This window comes from Leopardus geoffroyi, chromosome A2 (assembly GCF_018350155.1).
Source record: "Leopardus geoffroyi isolate Oge1 chromosome A2, O.geoffroyi_Oge1_pat1.0, whole genome shotgun sequence".
NCBI lineage: Eukaryota > Metazoa > Chordata > Mammalia > Carnivora > Felidae > Leopardus > Leopardus geoffroyi.
The window spans coordinates 18935837-18951228 of NC_059331.1; the positions used below are offsets into that span (position 1 = coordinate 18935837).

The 15392-nt window shown below is 57.0% G+C and overlaps 1 protein-coding gene and 1 long non-coding RNA gene across 13 annotated transcripts; one reads left to right on the top strand and one right to left on the bottom strand.

Annotated features, from left to right (window-relative positions):
* Nucleotides 1-779: 779 nt before the first annotated feature.
* Nucleotides 780-14396, bottom strand: MST1R (macrophage stimulating 1 receptor). 12 transcript variants are annotated; one of them, XM_045496912.1, is made up of 20 exons: nt 12724-14395; nt 9671-9859; nt 9462-9590; nt 9114-9284; nt 8649-8809; nt 8120-8285; nt 7869-8005; nt 7277-7438; nt 7087-7180; nt 6719-6931; nt 6472-6618; nt 6230-6392; nt 6006-6065; nt 5700-5903; nt 5257-5337; nt 4924-5105; nt 4731-4840; nt 4300-4465; nt 3756-3892; nt 780-1356 (listed from the first exon to the last, which is right to left on the bottom strand). In XM_045496912.1, the coding sequence occupies exons 1-20, from the start codon at nt 13954-13956 to the stop codon at nt 1101-1103; spliced, it is 4161 nt and encodes a 1386-aa protein (XP_045352868.1). In that variant the 5' UTR covers nt 13957-14395; the 3' UTR covers nt 780-1100. The 12 variants fall into 12 exon arrangements, with proteins under 12 accessions (XP_045352868.1, XP_045352867.1, XP_045352864.1 ...); XM_045496911.1 differs by having other exon boundaries at nt 5700-5906; XM_045496908.1 differs by having other exon boundaries at nt 5982-6065.
* Nucleotides 9785-12278, top strand: LOC123607509. Its single transcript, XR_006716767.1, has 2 exons — nt 9785-9873; nt 11785-12278. It is a non-coding gene; the product is annotated as an uncharacterized LOC123607509 (long non-coding RNA).
* Nucleotides 14397-15392: the final 996 nt, after the last annotated feature.

The window sequence follows — 15392 nt, forward strand, 5'->3', positions numbered from 1 at the left end:
TGTGTAAGAGAGAAGAACCACCATGATGCATGCCCTGGGCCCAGTCACTGACATCCAAGCTGTGCCCTTAGCATCAAGGGTGTGGGAGAAGAGTGGTACAAGGAGGAAACTGTTCTCGCTCTCCAGTGGAGTCTGCCCCTCTAGTGGCTATTGTGCAGTGGTCTTGACGAGTATAAATAGCCTGGGCAGTCTAGCATCTTGAAGCTGGTGCCTTAAAAGTGTGGTGAGGCCTTGCTGTTGGCTCATCTCTCTCAAGGCTGTAACGGCAATGCTGGTAGGCTTTGAGGTAGGGGAGCCGGTCTCTATGTCCTGACAGTGTGTGTGGGGGGGGGGTGGGGAGGGGGGGGAGCTGCAGGCAGAGCAGGGAGCCCTGAGAGCAGCTGGGGCCTGGGGAAAGGGACAGACATGGGCTGGGCAGTGGGAGAAGCCATTCTGACTACTACATGCCTGGGTACTCAACCCACCCCTCTTGGTTCCATCAAGAAGCCCCCAGGGCCCTGTAACCTGAATTAGCACCTTGCCCTACCCTTCCTGTTCTCTGGAGCCTTCTTACTGATCCAACCCCTTTCCAGCCTCAGAGTCTTTGCATGTGCTGCTCACTTTGCCCAAAACTGTCTTCCCCCACCTCTGCTTCTGGCACAGTTCCTACCTGACAGGGTTATAGCAGAAATGTCACCTCCTGGGGAGGCTTCTTTCACCTCTATTCTCTCTCTAAAGCTGACCTCCATTCCCTCAAAGCAGCCTGTCTTTCTTTCATAGCATTGACCACAATTTGCAACTTGATGATTCGTTGGTTCATTTACTAGTTCAAGGGCCAGTGTCTGTGCGGTCACTGTTAAGTCCCCTGTGCCCAGAAGGTCAAGCACACACCAGGTATGCCGTAAATACTCCTCACATCAAGGATCATTCTCACTGCTCCCTCTCTGGAGTGAAGGGACAAGTGCCTTGCTCCCTCCTGTCACCCCTGAAAGTTAAGGGGGCAGGGACAGGGCAGAAGCCAGCTCAGGCTGCCCCTGGCCTGACATGGCCTAGAGACAGTTTGGGATTAACTCCCTGGCTGCTAGGCAGGTCCAATCCCTGGGGCCTGCCTAGGGCAGAGGTCACGTGGGCTGTGGTGGCTCTGAGGAAGGCCAGGGCCGACGTGCGATCCTGTGCACAGGTGGGGTCTGCGACTGTTCTGGGTGCATGTTCGCCTCATCCGAGGCACCAGGACCCAGGTTCACGTAGGCTGCAGGCAGCTGCACGTAGTGGTCCCCAAGCAGCCTGGCCACCACGTGTTCCACTTCCTCCACCAGCGCTGAGAAGGTGGGTCTCCCTGCAGGGTCCGCAACCCAGCAGCGCTGCATCACTGCGTACCTGTGGGGAGAGGGGCATGTCAGAGGCAGGGCACATCCCCACCCAGAGATCCCGGGCTGCCCACCTGCTCTTAATCCTCTGGCAGGCCGCACAGGAATGAGAACAGGTAACAGGGCCTAGTGCAGAGCATTGCCCAGTCAGAGGCAGCTCTTCTCAGCATTGTGATTGCTGTTCCAGTCTTGCCTCCCCACTGTGGCAGAGGTTGAATTGCCCCAGGGATTAAGAGCTTGGACTCCTGAGCTCTGGTGTGACCTGAGCAATGTGATCTTGGGCAAGATTCTTAACCTCTCTGTGTCTCTGGATCCTCCTCTGATCACAGAGCTGTGGTGGCATAGGGTGGGAGGATGCCTGTGAAGCACTTACTTAGCTTAAGGCGCAGCTCACAGGCTATCAGTTATCATCTCAGGTCTTCTAGGAAGAAAGCCCATGTCCAGTGAAATGGAGATTAAAAGTCCTGAGACATGGACATGTGGGATGCCCAGCCATTGTTTCTGTGGGTTTACCTGGTGGGCCCCAATACATGCCTCTTCATCTTGGAAATGCTGCCTCTGCCTTAAATGACACTAAGTGCCCTACACACAATAATCTCATAATTCTCAGACTCTGAGGGTGGTACTGTCATCATCCAAACTTTACAGATAAGGAAACTGAGGCCTCAAGTGGAAAAGAGACTTGGTCTGGTCTAGTGGATGCTGTGATGGTCCACCCAGATCCCCCTTCATCCTCCCAGTGGGTGCTGCTGACCCTTGGCTAAAGCCCTCCCTAGGAATCACCCCAGGCAGAAAGTAACTGCCTCCCCCAAGCTCACACTATGACCAGTGACTTATTAATGTCCAGCACAAGGACCTGACCCCTTGATCTAAATTTCGTAAAACTCTGGGGCTCCTGGATGGCTCAGTTGGTTAAGCGTTTGACTTCAGCTCAAGTCACAATCCCGCAGTTTGTGGGTTCCAGCCCTGCATTGGGCTCTGTGCTGACAGCTCAGAGCCTGGAGCCTGCTTCAGATTCTGTGTCTCCCTTCTCTCTGCCCCTCCCCTGCTCACACACTATCTCTCTCTCTCTCTCTCTCAAAAAACATTAAAAGGGGCACCTGGGTGCCCAGTCGGTGGTCAGTCGGTTAAGCAGCCGACTTCAGCTCGGGTCATGATCTTGCAGTTTGTGAGTTCAAGCCCCATGTCAGGCTCTGTGCTGACAGCTCAGAGCCTGGAGCCTGCTTCAGATTCTGTGTCCCCTCTCTCTGCCCCTCCCCTGCTCATGCTCTGTCTCTCTCTCCCCAAAATAAATAAACATTAAAAAGATTTTTTTAATTAAAAAAAAAATATATATATATATATATTTCTTAAAACTCCAAAGAGCCACCCCAGATCAAGCAGCCCCCTGGGCTATAGCCCAAGGATGGGCTATAGCCTCTGCGGCATCTGCATGGCAGCCCAACTTCTCCACCTGCCCAGTCCTGCTTCCCTGGGCTCTCTGCTTGCCTGGCTCTGACTGATCATTTGGTTGACCTGGAAAGGGACCCTCTCTGGGCCTCAGTTTCCTCATCTGTGGACTGGTTCCACCAGCATTTGGGGCTGGGAGGAGATCACAGTTGCCATGGTAATAGTACTCCCCACTCAGAGGACTCAGGTTCCCCCAGTCTATCAATAAACTCCCTGTGTATATAGCTCCAGGTAAGAGTCTGTTTCAGGGAACCTGACCCAGGGGCAGATGGGTAGTAAAGATGATTTCACTTACTTCAAACCAGAGGCATTAGTGAAATGAATAATAAAGATCAAACCCAAGGCAGGCAGGGGCTGGGAAGAAGGGTTACTCGTACCCTTCTAGAGCACAGTCTGAGATTGGAATCATCAACTACCTTTACCTGTGACCTGGTTCTTCCTGTTCTAACCACAAAGATCTGGGCACAGACAAGGCACGCGTACTGCTTCTGAAGCTGAACCCCGGCACAGACCCACTGGGCAGGCACAGTGACTGTTTCATAGTTGTCACCATGCCTTGGGATCAGGGAATCTGAAACTATATCCAGTAGGGAGATGTTGGGGGTGGGGGCTAGTGTGGGAGCTAATGGAACCTCTCTTTGAGGTTAAATGAATGGAAAAGATGGAAAACAGGCCCCCCTTAGCGGGGGTGGGGTGAGGAGTGCTGAGAAATCAAATCACTGGCCTCAACCCAGACTCTGAGTGGGGAGTACTGTTACCATGGCAACCATGATCTCCTCCCAGCACTCAGCCCCAAATGCTGGTGGAACCAGTTCACAGATGAGGAAACTGAGGTCCAGAGAGGGTCCCTTTCCAGGTCAACCAGAGGATCAGTCCGAGAGCCAGGCAAGAACACTGTCTCCTGTCCCTTCCTTGTCTCTGGGGCCCAGCTCCCTCCCACTACCACCTCCACATACTCACAGAGAATCAGGACAATATTCAGGCTGGGGCAGGCGTCGACCCTGGGCCAGGAAGTGAGTGAGGTCAAAAGGGTCAATGTGGGGGTATGGTGGGGCACCCCGTGTCAGCAGCTCCCACAGCAGCACACCAAACGACCACTGTGGGAAGGAGAAAGGAGACTCAACTCTTACCCCAAATTTGGGGACAGGTGGGCCCCCCAGGTCCTCTATCTCCTAGAGTCCTCCAGCTGGAAATCAATCAGAGCCCGCTCCTCAGTATCTCATACGCATCTTTCCTCAGTCTCCTCTCATCACCAGACCCTGCCCAGAGTTGGGCCTGTAGGCCCTGTATTGTCTGCAAGGAGCCAATGAGTTCAGAGCCCCCTCTTGCCGTGGCAAGAGGGCTCTATCTTAGACCTGCTCAAGAGGTGGGCAAATGGGCTGCAGGGGCTGCTCAGCTTAGGGATTCCCTGGGCTCAGATCATCATCTGGACCTAAAAGGGCAAGGCCAAGTGCTCTCCCAGGACACTGAGGCCATGTGGACTCTGGGGCAGGTGGGGCCTCACCACATCAGACTTGGTGGTGAATCTGTAGGTCTGCAGGCTCTCCAGTGCCATCCATTTGACAGGGAGGCGAGCATGGCGATGCTGTCGAACACTGTAGTACTCCTTGTCCAGGATACCACGGGCCAGGCCAAAGTCAGCCACCTTGACTGTGAATGACTCATCCAGCCTGAGAGCAGGGGATCATACTCAGGACTGGCCCCCACCTGGCCCTAAACCCATTTACTCCAGGCCTTCACAGGGTTTCAGAGCCACCATGTCCAATCTAAGCCTGCACTGGGCAGATAGGAGAACTGAGGCCCAGAGAGGGGAGGACATGCCCAGGGCTGCACAGCAAGGGCTGGAGCGTGGGCCCTTCCCTGAGATGACTTTGGGCAGCTGTGCACCCTGGTGCCCTGCCCCCTTCCTTCACCCCAAATGCTCTGGCCCCTCACATGCAGTTCCGAGCAGCCAGGTCCCTGTGCACAAACTTCTGCTCTGCCAGGTACTCCATGCCACGGGCTACCTGAAGGCCGAAGCTGATGAGGTCCTTCACCGTGGGGTTCTAGGGGCACAGGTGGGTCGGTAGGCAAGGGCATAGCAACTCATCCCCAGCTGCTGCCCAAATCTCCTGACCCGAGCACTGACCCGCTGGGGTGAGCGGATGAACTGAAGCAGGTCTCCATGATGCATATAGGGTAGCAGCACCTGGGGCAGCCCTTCAGGGGGCAGCACAATACCGATGAGAGCCAGCACATTTGGATGGTGCAGACCACGCATGAGCAGCCCCTCGCGCAGGAAGGCCTCCACCTCCTGCACCTCTGTGATGCCTGTGGAGTGGCTTGAGTCAGACTCAGGGCAGGAAGACCCTTTGCCAGGGTCAGATGGAGAAATGGAGAAGAAAGTTCTCCTGTTCAGGGTTACTCAGCAAGGTGGTAGCACAGCAGGGACGGGGACCTTCCTAGCCTCTTCCCTACTTACGACTCAGCGACTTTATGGCACAATGGATTCGATTCTGGTCCTTGTCTGTGTATTCTCCATGGTAGACAACTCCAAAGTGGCCTAGTGAGGGGGAGATGGTGAGAGGGCCCCAATGCTCAGGGTGCACACCACACCCTCTCATTGGCAACCAAACCTCAGAGCACCAACTGGCCGATGTGACGTTAAAAACAAATAGCAGCTACATAATGACAGAGCCTGCACCCCTCCCATGCCTACTTAATCTGCACCAGAATCCACTGAAGACAGAACTAATTACTATTTCACAGATGAGCAAATGGAGGCTCAGAGAGGTTACGTGGTATTCCCAAGGTCACAAAGGTTGGTGGAAAGGCCAGAGCAGAGTCCTGCCCAAATGCCCCTTGAGTCCATGTCATCTCAGGACTCCATCTCTGCCCCAGCCCCACCTGGCTTGGCCCCCATACCTTTGCCAATGATTCTGTCCCTGTGGGTGACCACCTGCTCATGTGAGATCAGCACATCCTTGACCTCGGTCAGGAGTGCAGAGTCTAAGTCCCCAAGCTGGATGGACTCTGTCTGCAACAGTGGGACACAGGACCCGTCCCCACTGTCTGAGACGGATGCTTTGTGGCTCTGTGTGGTGGAATCCAGACCATGAGTGGCAGGGGCTGCTGTGGAGGAGAGGAAGTGAGGGGCCTGTGGAACAGAGGGTGTGGCCCCAGCTTTCAGCGCCTCCCCCGTCTCACCAAGGCCATTTCTGTAGTCAGAACCTGAGCGGAGTGCAGGCAAGGGGATGGCTCCAGTGGTCCGGTCCAAGGATGCCAGGTCATCTAGGTTTGGAGAAAGGACTGTGGAAAGACAGCCCCTGGTGGCCAGCCTCTCCAAACTCAGTCCCCAGGAGGTATGGGCAGACCTCCAAGGCCTGGGCAGAAAGAGGACTTGGAGATGCCACGGTTTGGTATAGGCCAAGTCAGGAGGGGAGTGGAGAGCTCACCCAGTTGTTTCCTCCGCCAGTAGTTGAAGATCAGCGCAGCGGCCAGTGCAGCCACAAGCAGGAGCAGGGCCAGCAGGACACCAAGGAGTAGCCTCTGTGGGACCCCCTCTGGGCCTGGCCGTATCACCCTGCCCAGGATGTGACATCCATCATCCACACAGACCTGGGGGCAGGTGGCAGCTCAGGCCCAGCCTGCAAGCCCTGGCCCATGTCTCATGTGGAGAGCCAGCTGAGCTGCCTACCTGCAGTGGGGCACCATCCTTGTCAAGTTGCAGGGAGGAAGGCAGAGGGCAGATGACCACATCCCCCCGGAGCTCATGCTGGCAGCTCTTACCACCCACGGTCACGTTCACGTCCACACAATCAGCCACAGCGCCCAGCCCAATATACTGCAGAGAGTCATAAGGACTGGCCAGTGCCCCCATCTCCTCTGGGCAAGGCTTCAGCCCTAACCCTTCACCGTCCCTGACCTCCATCCCCCACACTTACCTCAAACTTAACAGCGTGCTCCTCGGGCTTCAGTGGGGCAAAGTCAGTGGTGGGTGGATGGGGTGGGGGCAGGAAGCGAAAGCCGGGCTGCGTGAAGCCAGGAGCTCCATCTCCCCAGGCACTCAGGTTCCCTGTTACCCACCCCTGGGGGCTTCGGACGACATATTCGGGCAGGCGGCACCGATGCTGCTCCGGGAGGTGCCCTGTACACTGCTAGGGCCCATGCGAGAGTGGTTAGCCAGGCATCCCACCTACGGCCACCCCAGTCTCCTCAGCCCAGCACGGGGTAGAGTTAGAACTCAGAGGATTGATCCAGCCTTCCTCCCTCCTGGCTAGTGTCCATTTGGCAGCTGCCAGTGACAGCTCACCCTGTTTTCCACTGCCATAAGCCCATCATGGAATGACAGCACTAGGTGCCACGCTGAAGTCAGATGCTGGCCATGGATGGTGACATGGGAGCCACTGTGGAGGAAAGCAATGTGGTGGGCTTGGGGTGCTCTCTGAGGCTGCCTCCCTCATTCCTTAGGAGACCAGAGTGGGCAAGGGGGTGGCACTTACATGTAGCCACAGTTGGGGCTGATGCCCAGCACAATGGGGTCTTCCAGGTAGTGGAAGGTCCAGGAGCCTGGCACCACAGCGCCCCCCACCTGCAGGTGAATGGGAACCCTGGCCATAGCAGCCCCAGGGGGCGTAGTACATAAGAGCTGCCCCTCGCTGACCCTGCGGAACGGGGTGGGGGTAGGGGTGGGAGGATTGGTCTCAGGATCACCCTCCAGGTGATGGCCAGACCCACCTCCTTTAAGGTCTGCCAATCCCTCTCAGTTCTTCTGTTGGTCATCTTCCCACCCTGCCCATTATCAATGAGTCTGTTTGAAGACAGGGTCTTTAAGGCTTCCAAGAAGAAGGCAGGGCAGAAAAGGTTCCCCAAAGCCTTGGCTAGAGCCAATTAACTCTGTGATGGGCTCTCTCACCATCCCCAAACCACCCGTGGGCTGGAGGGGGCAACAGACCCTTCCTCCTGGACCTGCTCCCTACACTGACCATTTGAGCTCTGCTCTCTCTGCCCTGGTAGGATCCAAGGCCCACCTGGTAAGGGCTCCCTGAGTGGGGAGCCCTGTGGCCTCCCCTCCCCTTGCATGTTGGCACTTACTGTTCCAGTGGGCACTCAGTCCCATTGACCAGCACCATCTGACTGGTGCCTAAAGACAGGCCTTGGCCTTCAAAGGTGAGGCGGGTGCCCCCTGCCCGTGGGCCAAAGAGGGGTTTTACTGCTGTCAGAACTGGCTCCTAAGAAGACATAGAGGTGGCTTAGCTTGGCATAAAAGGCCTTCCACTCCAAGCCCTTCCTTGCCCACATTGCCTGGCTGGCCAAGGGTACAGACCTTGGCAAGGCGGCCTCACCATGAAAGAGAAGCCTTGCAGCATGGAGGTGCCATCCACTTGGAAGTGCTTGCCTGGTGGCATGTTGGTCACAGTGAGGCTGATGTTGGCGGGCCCGGCTGGCTGCATGCCCAAGGGCTCCAGCTCACACTCAAGCTCCTCTACAAAGTCTTTCCGGGGCACTGGGCTGGGGTACCAGGGGAACCCAAGGTCAGCCAGGAGTCACACAGGCCTGGCTGTATGCCTGCTACATACCACAGGTCTCCTCTGAGCCTGAGGATGGTATCTCTTTACTCGTGCCTTCCTCCAAGGTAAGCAGGATCTGGTGAGGCAGGGACTAACCTTGCCCAGTTCCATGACTCAACAGGCAGGTAGGGCATATGCAGGCTCAAGCAGGGACAGAGAGGTCTCCTTAGACACCAAGCAACCAGAGTCACTGCAGTTTGCCTGATATCTCCTTGCCCCCAGTAAGCAGAAGACAGGGTCTCACAGGGAAGGGGCTGCTTGGTCACCCCTGTCAGGGACAGGAAGCGCAGAGACCAGCTTGTACCTGAGGTTTGGGCTGTCCTTGGGCAGCAGTCGGCAGGGACTTTGGCCCACGGTGACCTGATGGGTGCCCTCAGGCACCAGATCAGCAGGGCGCAGGTAGAAGTTGGAGCCACACAGGGTCAGCCTTGTGCTGCCCCTTAGGGGTCCACTCTGGGGGTAGAACTGAAGAGAGGGAGAGAGCCTGAGTCCCTGTGTGCATCCGGGCTCTCAGCTGTCTGCTTTTCCCAGAGTTTTCTGCTATGCCCCTTGCCTGCCCTCCCTCCAAGTCTCCTAGGTCACTTGTAGTCCTCACTCAGGCACTTTTCTGCCTCTAAGTCTTTGCTTGTGCCATCCGCTCTGACAAGAATACCCTCCTTGTTGATATTGAGGACATTCCAGGCCTGAGGATCATGGTTAACACATGCTGACCCCCACTCCAGGCCCAGCTTGTCCCACCCTTACCTGGGCCCTGCCAAGCAAGTCATACCTCAGTAAGCTCAGGTGGACAATGATCCTGTTGCCAGGAGCCAGGACACTCCTTCTGCCGGCCACACATGCCCCCACACCAGCCACAGCCCATGAAACGCTGTGCCCGCAGACAACTCCCACAGGTGAGGAAGTGGTGGCAGCCAGGGCCCTGGATAGGTACCTGGAAGACCTTGGAGTGGCAGAGGGGTGGTTCAGGGGTGGCTGGAGGGAGAACTAGACCCAGAGACTGCCTGGTCCCATTGTAGGTCAGGGTGGTGAGACCTGTATGTCAGTGCCTCCCTGGATTAGATGGGGAGGCTTTGTTTCCACAGCCCTGGCCCCAGGCCCTACCCTAGTCCCACCTTACCTGCTCCCCAGAGGAAAAGAACAGGTGGTCTCCAAGGCGACTGACATCTCGTCGTATGGGCTGCCTGTTGCTGCCCAGTGAGAAGTTGGACACATACAGCAAGTAGTTGAGAGATCTGGCCAGCTCCACCTGGGATAGGTTAGCTGTGAGCAAAATGGAAATGGGGAAGGGGACCCAGGAACAAGAAGCTGTGGAGATGGGGGTCCTACCTGCAGGATGCGCCCATCAGTTGTGCCCATGTGGGCCACTGTGACATTGTCAAGGCGTGTCACATGCAGTGCAGTGACCTGTACTGGTCCTAATAGCCCGTTGAAGAGGTCCACACGTGATAGGCTGCTGCTAACCAGCAGAGGAAAGTGATGGCAGCTGGTGTTGGGGCTGGGGGCCTCCAGGCCAGGCTGAGGAGAGTCGGGTAAGGAGTCAGGGCTCATCCTCACACATTGACCCCTTGGGATCTCTGTCAGTGACCACAGCAGCCCAAACCCCCATCCCTTACCTGACTTGGCTAGATAAGACTCTAGGTCTGCCACTTACCCACCCCCTCCCACCTATGGGGCTCTCAGAGGTAGTAAGTCCAGGAAGGAAGGCCCAGGCTGGAAGGCCAGCGTCTGCTATGCCTTGCCCTGACCTGCCATGTCCATTCTGATAATGACTTAGAATCTCACAGACCCAACCTCATTCTTGCCTCACAACCACTGTGTAAAGTGGGTGCTTTCAACACCCCTATTTTGCAGATAAGGAAATGAGCTCAGAAACCGTTTGGTCACTTGTCCAAGGCCTTATAGGCCCTCAGGAGAGGAGCCAGGCAAGAAGTCTAAGCTCTTGAGCAGAGTCCTCTTCTGCCCCCTGCTGGTTATTCCCTGTACTTCAGCAAACCCTGTCTCCTTTGGGGGCTTCAGTTTCTCTCCAGCCTAAGGTGGCTAAACTCTGAAGTTAATTGGCCAGCATGGGGCTGGTAACATGGTTCTTCTCCCTGAGACTCCAAAGATCTTCCTGTACCTCCAGCTGCAACCCGAATCCCCTTCAGATACAAAAGGGAAAAACCAAGGCCTGAAGGCTAGGCCCCAGGGATTGGGAAACACCTGTCACCTGTTCTTAATAGGAAGGTGTTTTGGGGGACTGCACTCAAGGCACCAAGGCAGGACTGTGGAAGCTTCTGGTAAATCATATCAGGGTATGATGCAAGGCATTGGAGCTGGGTGCAAAGCACAGGCAGGGCTCAGTAGCCTTGGGGCTTGCGACATTCCCTTGCCAGCCCTGGGGCTCCCATCAAACCAAGTATGCTTAACCTAGTCCTGAGACCTCAGTGCTGATCAGGAGCCCTGGGGGTGCAGAGCTGGGCACAGAAATTCCACACACTCTAGGTCTGTAGCCTGGATGGGTGGGAACTGGGACTCTGTCCTCACTTGAGGCAGGAAAGGGGCCTGACCTTAGCCGGAAGCCAGCGGGTGTTTTTAGCATGACTCAGGAACAGGTGGGGCTGAGGGGTGGCAAAGAGGTCCTACCCTGATCAGGACCACACCCCTGTCTGCTTGCCCCTGGGTCCTAGGACTTAGCTCTGGGTTTTCAGGTTTGTCTGTAAGCCAGCCTGTGGCTCCTAAGAGCATGACTCAAGTGTCCAGTGCCCCACAAAGGAGGGTGACTGCTCCAGAGTCAAATCCCACCTGAACCCATGGAAGGCAGGTGCCAGCTCAGAGTCCCACAGGCTTCCTGAGGCCAGCCACCATCAGCACACAGTGGGTGTTGCCCTGGAGGCTACATGCCCAGTCACTGGACAAACACTGTACAGGCTGGTTCACACACCTCCCTGGCCAGCTTGTGGGCCATCTTGAGATCAGTCCTCCTCGAACCTAGCACTGCCAACTCATGCTGGATGTCTTCTGACCCACTGACCACCAGCCAAGTCTGTGAGAGGTTCAGACTCCCCCAGAAGGAAGAGAGGAGGGCAGGCAGGGCTGCCCAGGCCCTGACGAGGGCTCTCCCCCCATAGGGCCTCCTCAACCCAGATGGACTCAGCTGAGGGAGGGAGGCTGGAGATGCCCTACTCCTCGCTGTTCGTACATTTTCCTTCCACCTCTGAGGCATTAGTAAGAGCCAGAAAGGAGTCAGTGGGGAACGTCACAGAAGTAGCAGAGCCACAGGGCAGCCAAAGACTCAGGGCAGTGACTGTGAGTGAGCTCACTGAAAGACCACTTATCCAGTGCTGTTCACCCCATTGTCTTGGTTTTACCTCTTACAAGCTAGGGTAGGACTGTTTCCATGGCTCTCAGTTTGGGTTTTGTCCTTAGCATTTTAAGGAATGTCCTGTTTGTCTCTGTTCCAGCTCCCTGACACCATGGCTGGAGAGAACCTGGGTAGGGTCTGCTGGGAAAAGCCCCCAATTCAGCGATGGCCGGGAGACCTCCTACTTGGGGTGAGATGGGGAACTAGAGCAGGGCCCCAACCATAGTGAAAGAAAGTCTGGGACTCCTTCATGGTGAACCACTTCCAACCAGCCCCTCCTAAGCCTTTACTCATCCCCAGATGTTTACAGTTGTTTGCACAAGACTGGGGTGAGCTTCCTGGAATCTACTAGAGCCAAGTTGCCTTCCCACCATGTCCTTGGTCCTCCCCCAGTCACTCCACAGAGGACAATCAGGGACGAGTGTGTCTGTGAAGCCCAAGCCATGCAGGCTCTCTGACAAGCCCCCAAACTTCCAAGGCCCAGGAGGCTCCCTGGAATGGGGTGGGGGCATCCTCTGACAACTCCTGCCCCACCCTCTTTGGAAAGCGGAACAAAACAGTGCTTCCAAAGGGAAAGAGAAACTGTGTTGGTGAGCAGCCGTATCTGTGTGAATCTGTTAGCATCTGCTTGTGTGGGGGGCTGTTTCTCTGTGTATGTCCTTGAGGGTATGTGTGGTGGGCAGGTAGGAGGGGATCATTGTACCGGAGTTAGGCAGTGTCTCTGCCAGACAGTTGTGATGCAATCTGCTTCTCACACAATCTAGGAAACTACCTAAAAAAATCAGAGGCCATAGTACCTAAGAGAGTGAAAGAGCAAAATGGAGGAGAAACAGAGACTAGTCTGGCTACTAGGTGAGCCTCCAGTATAGCCTGTGCTTGGCTGATTCCCTCATGCCCTCCACACCCCCACCTGCCCCCAGCACTAAGGAACTGGGTGGAAGAGAAAACATCTTCCCTCCTGCCCTTCTCCCTCCCTCCCAAACCCTCTTACTGGATTCTACCACCTGCTCACAGGTGAGGGCCCCTTCTTTCTGCTCACCGGGTTGGGGCAAAAACTAGGCGACTGGAAGAAGTCGAGGCCTCGCCGGATGCCAGGGGGGACAGGAGGCTCACAACAGCGCTCCACACCATGCTCGATGAGAGTGTCCACTAGGTCGATGGGAAAGGCACAGACGACAGAGTTGGGATTCACACCGGGACTGCTGTCTCTGCTAGCCACGAAGACGCCAAATAGCACTTCTTGGCCCTCATCGATGCTCAGCTCAGCAGCTAGCTTGCTGCCCACTGGAGCTGTGTGGGCCGCCCTCAGCACTGGGTAGGGCTGTCCTCCCTCAGTGGTCCCGCGGCGCCGGCGTTTGGGTGCGAATCGGCAGTCGAGAACGAGCTCGCGGTAGTCGCCCAGTTCGGGCTCAGCAGCGCTGAGCCGTGCCAGGCGTGTGTGCAAGGCTTCCGGGGCAGCTGCCACGCTGGCCCGCTGCACCTTCAGGAAATAGACAAAGGCTCTGGCACGGAAACTGTACACATACTGGATAGGATAGGAAGCGAGGTGCTCCGGCAGCACGGACAGCGCGGCAAACCCCGGTGCGAATCCTGAGGCATCGGCCTTGAGGCGCCGGATGGACACCGAGCGGGGGCTGAAGCTCGAGGCCACCGTCTCATCCAGTGAGGATGCCACGTAGAAGTAGGAGGCATGGCCCTGCTCAACCACGGTCACGAGGGTGCCCAGAGGACTGGCCACACAGTCAGGGCAGTCCTCGGGCTGGTTGTGGTTGGCGGAGAAGAGGCAGGCTGGTGGTGCCAGGTGCAGGGCTGTCCCTTGGGGCTCTAGCTCGTGCAGGAAGCAGCGCCCATGCAGGCTCGAGCCACAGCTGACTAGTGCGGGCAGAGCTGGCTCCAGCACCAGCACCTGTGCATCTGTGTCTCCCTGCGGGCTGTGGGGGCCCGGGCCACAGGCCGCACACGTCTGACAGCCCGGGTCTCCAACAGGACCTGTGGCCAGGCTCTCTACTGGCTGCAGGCCAGGCCCAAGCACGTGCAGGCGATTGCGTGTAGCCACGAACACGGCACTCCCGTCCCTGCCGCCCTCGTAGGTCGCTATGGCCTGTACCGGACCTCCGGCCGAGAAGCTGGGCACCTTGTACTCGACGTCAAAATCGCGCAAGGCGGCGTAGGGGGTGCGCGGACACTGCCAGGACTCTCTGGCCAGCAGTGGTGGCAGCAGTAGCAGCAGCAATAACAGTGAAGGCTGTGACGGCGGCGAGAGAAGCTCCATCGAGGCCCACCTGGGCCCCTGCAGGGACTCTTGGAGGCCTGGGCCTGGCTGGGAGCAGACTCAAGGTCCCGGTCGGGACCTGAGTCCGCAGCCGGTCCTGAAAGCCCTCGGGCAGCTGACCCACCCCCAGTATGATGTCCAGCGCCCTCCCCTGCCCTCGGGTCTGAGCACCTGGCACCAGGTGGACATACACACCGCCAGTGAAGGAAGAGGCCCCCTCACCTGCCTGCCCCAGCTGCTGCTCCAAGCAGGCACTCTGAGCAAAGTCGGCAGGAGGGCGCAGGGCGGGGCTGGCGGGGCCAGGGTGCGTGGGCGGAACTGTGGGCGGGGCCCGTTGAAGGCTCGGCCTAGCCAGCCCCTCCTCCCACCCGACTCTCCAGGCCTTCGAAAGCCTGTCACCTATACCTTCTCTTGGTGGCGTTTTTCTCAGTGGCATGTGGTGAGTGTGCCTGGAGTGGCCCAGAGAGAGGTAGGAAAGTCTGAGCCTTCCCTTCCCGCCGCTCACGACCGACTGGGCTGAAGTGAGGAGGGGTCGGAAGTCACCCCAGCACCAGTGAGGGTTTGAGGACCACCTGGCTTATTTTTGCCCTTGGCACCAGTATACAGCCAACACACTCAGACGCTGGTTCCAGAACAGGGCCTGGAGGCCCCTGAGAAACCAAGAATGTGTGGAGGACCGGAGGGGAGAGGTGGGGCCCCCGGGAGTAGTGAAACCCTCTCAGGGCAGGGGCCATCCTTTTCTGGGCCTGCCCTGGGATGTCAATGACTGGATGGTATCACAGGAAGGTACGTTGTCCCCTGCCTGCCCAAGGCGGTAGAGGTTATGAGTTAGGACCTACCCTGCTGGCTGGACATTAGAGTCAGAGGAGAGGCAGCTTATGGGGAGGCCCAACCCTAGCTATGGTCCCTCCACCACTGCCTCAGTAGGCAGAAGCTGCAGAATGGGGCTAACAAAACACACAGTGCTGGCTGCCTTTGCTGGCTGTACTGCAGTGCCCCCCTGATACGGGGGAAACATGGGCTTTGACAGGGCACCTCTAACCTGCTCTGTAAGCTATGCTGGGCCTCAGTCTCTCCATCCCTGAAATGAGGATATAGTTCTAACTAGGTGACTGCCCACAGTTCTCTCTTCAGTCTGAGTGAGGCATATGGGGTTGAGGGGAGGAGAGGCAACCTTGCCTCTTGTACATGGACTTCAGCGGTTGCTCCTTGATAACTGGTTCTTCCTAACATTTAAAGGGGGCTCTGGGGGACCTTGTCAGCCTGACAGCCCCCTTAGCCAGGTGGGCCTTAACCCTGGAGGGAGGGGAAGCTTCATAGGGTGGCCCTACACTGAGGTCTGAGGGACCTGTGAACTGTGGGTCCCAGGGCTTTGGAGCATAAGAGGGGTGGGGGAGAGAGGAGCTTTCAGCCCAGCAGGATTCATTCAGCCTGAT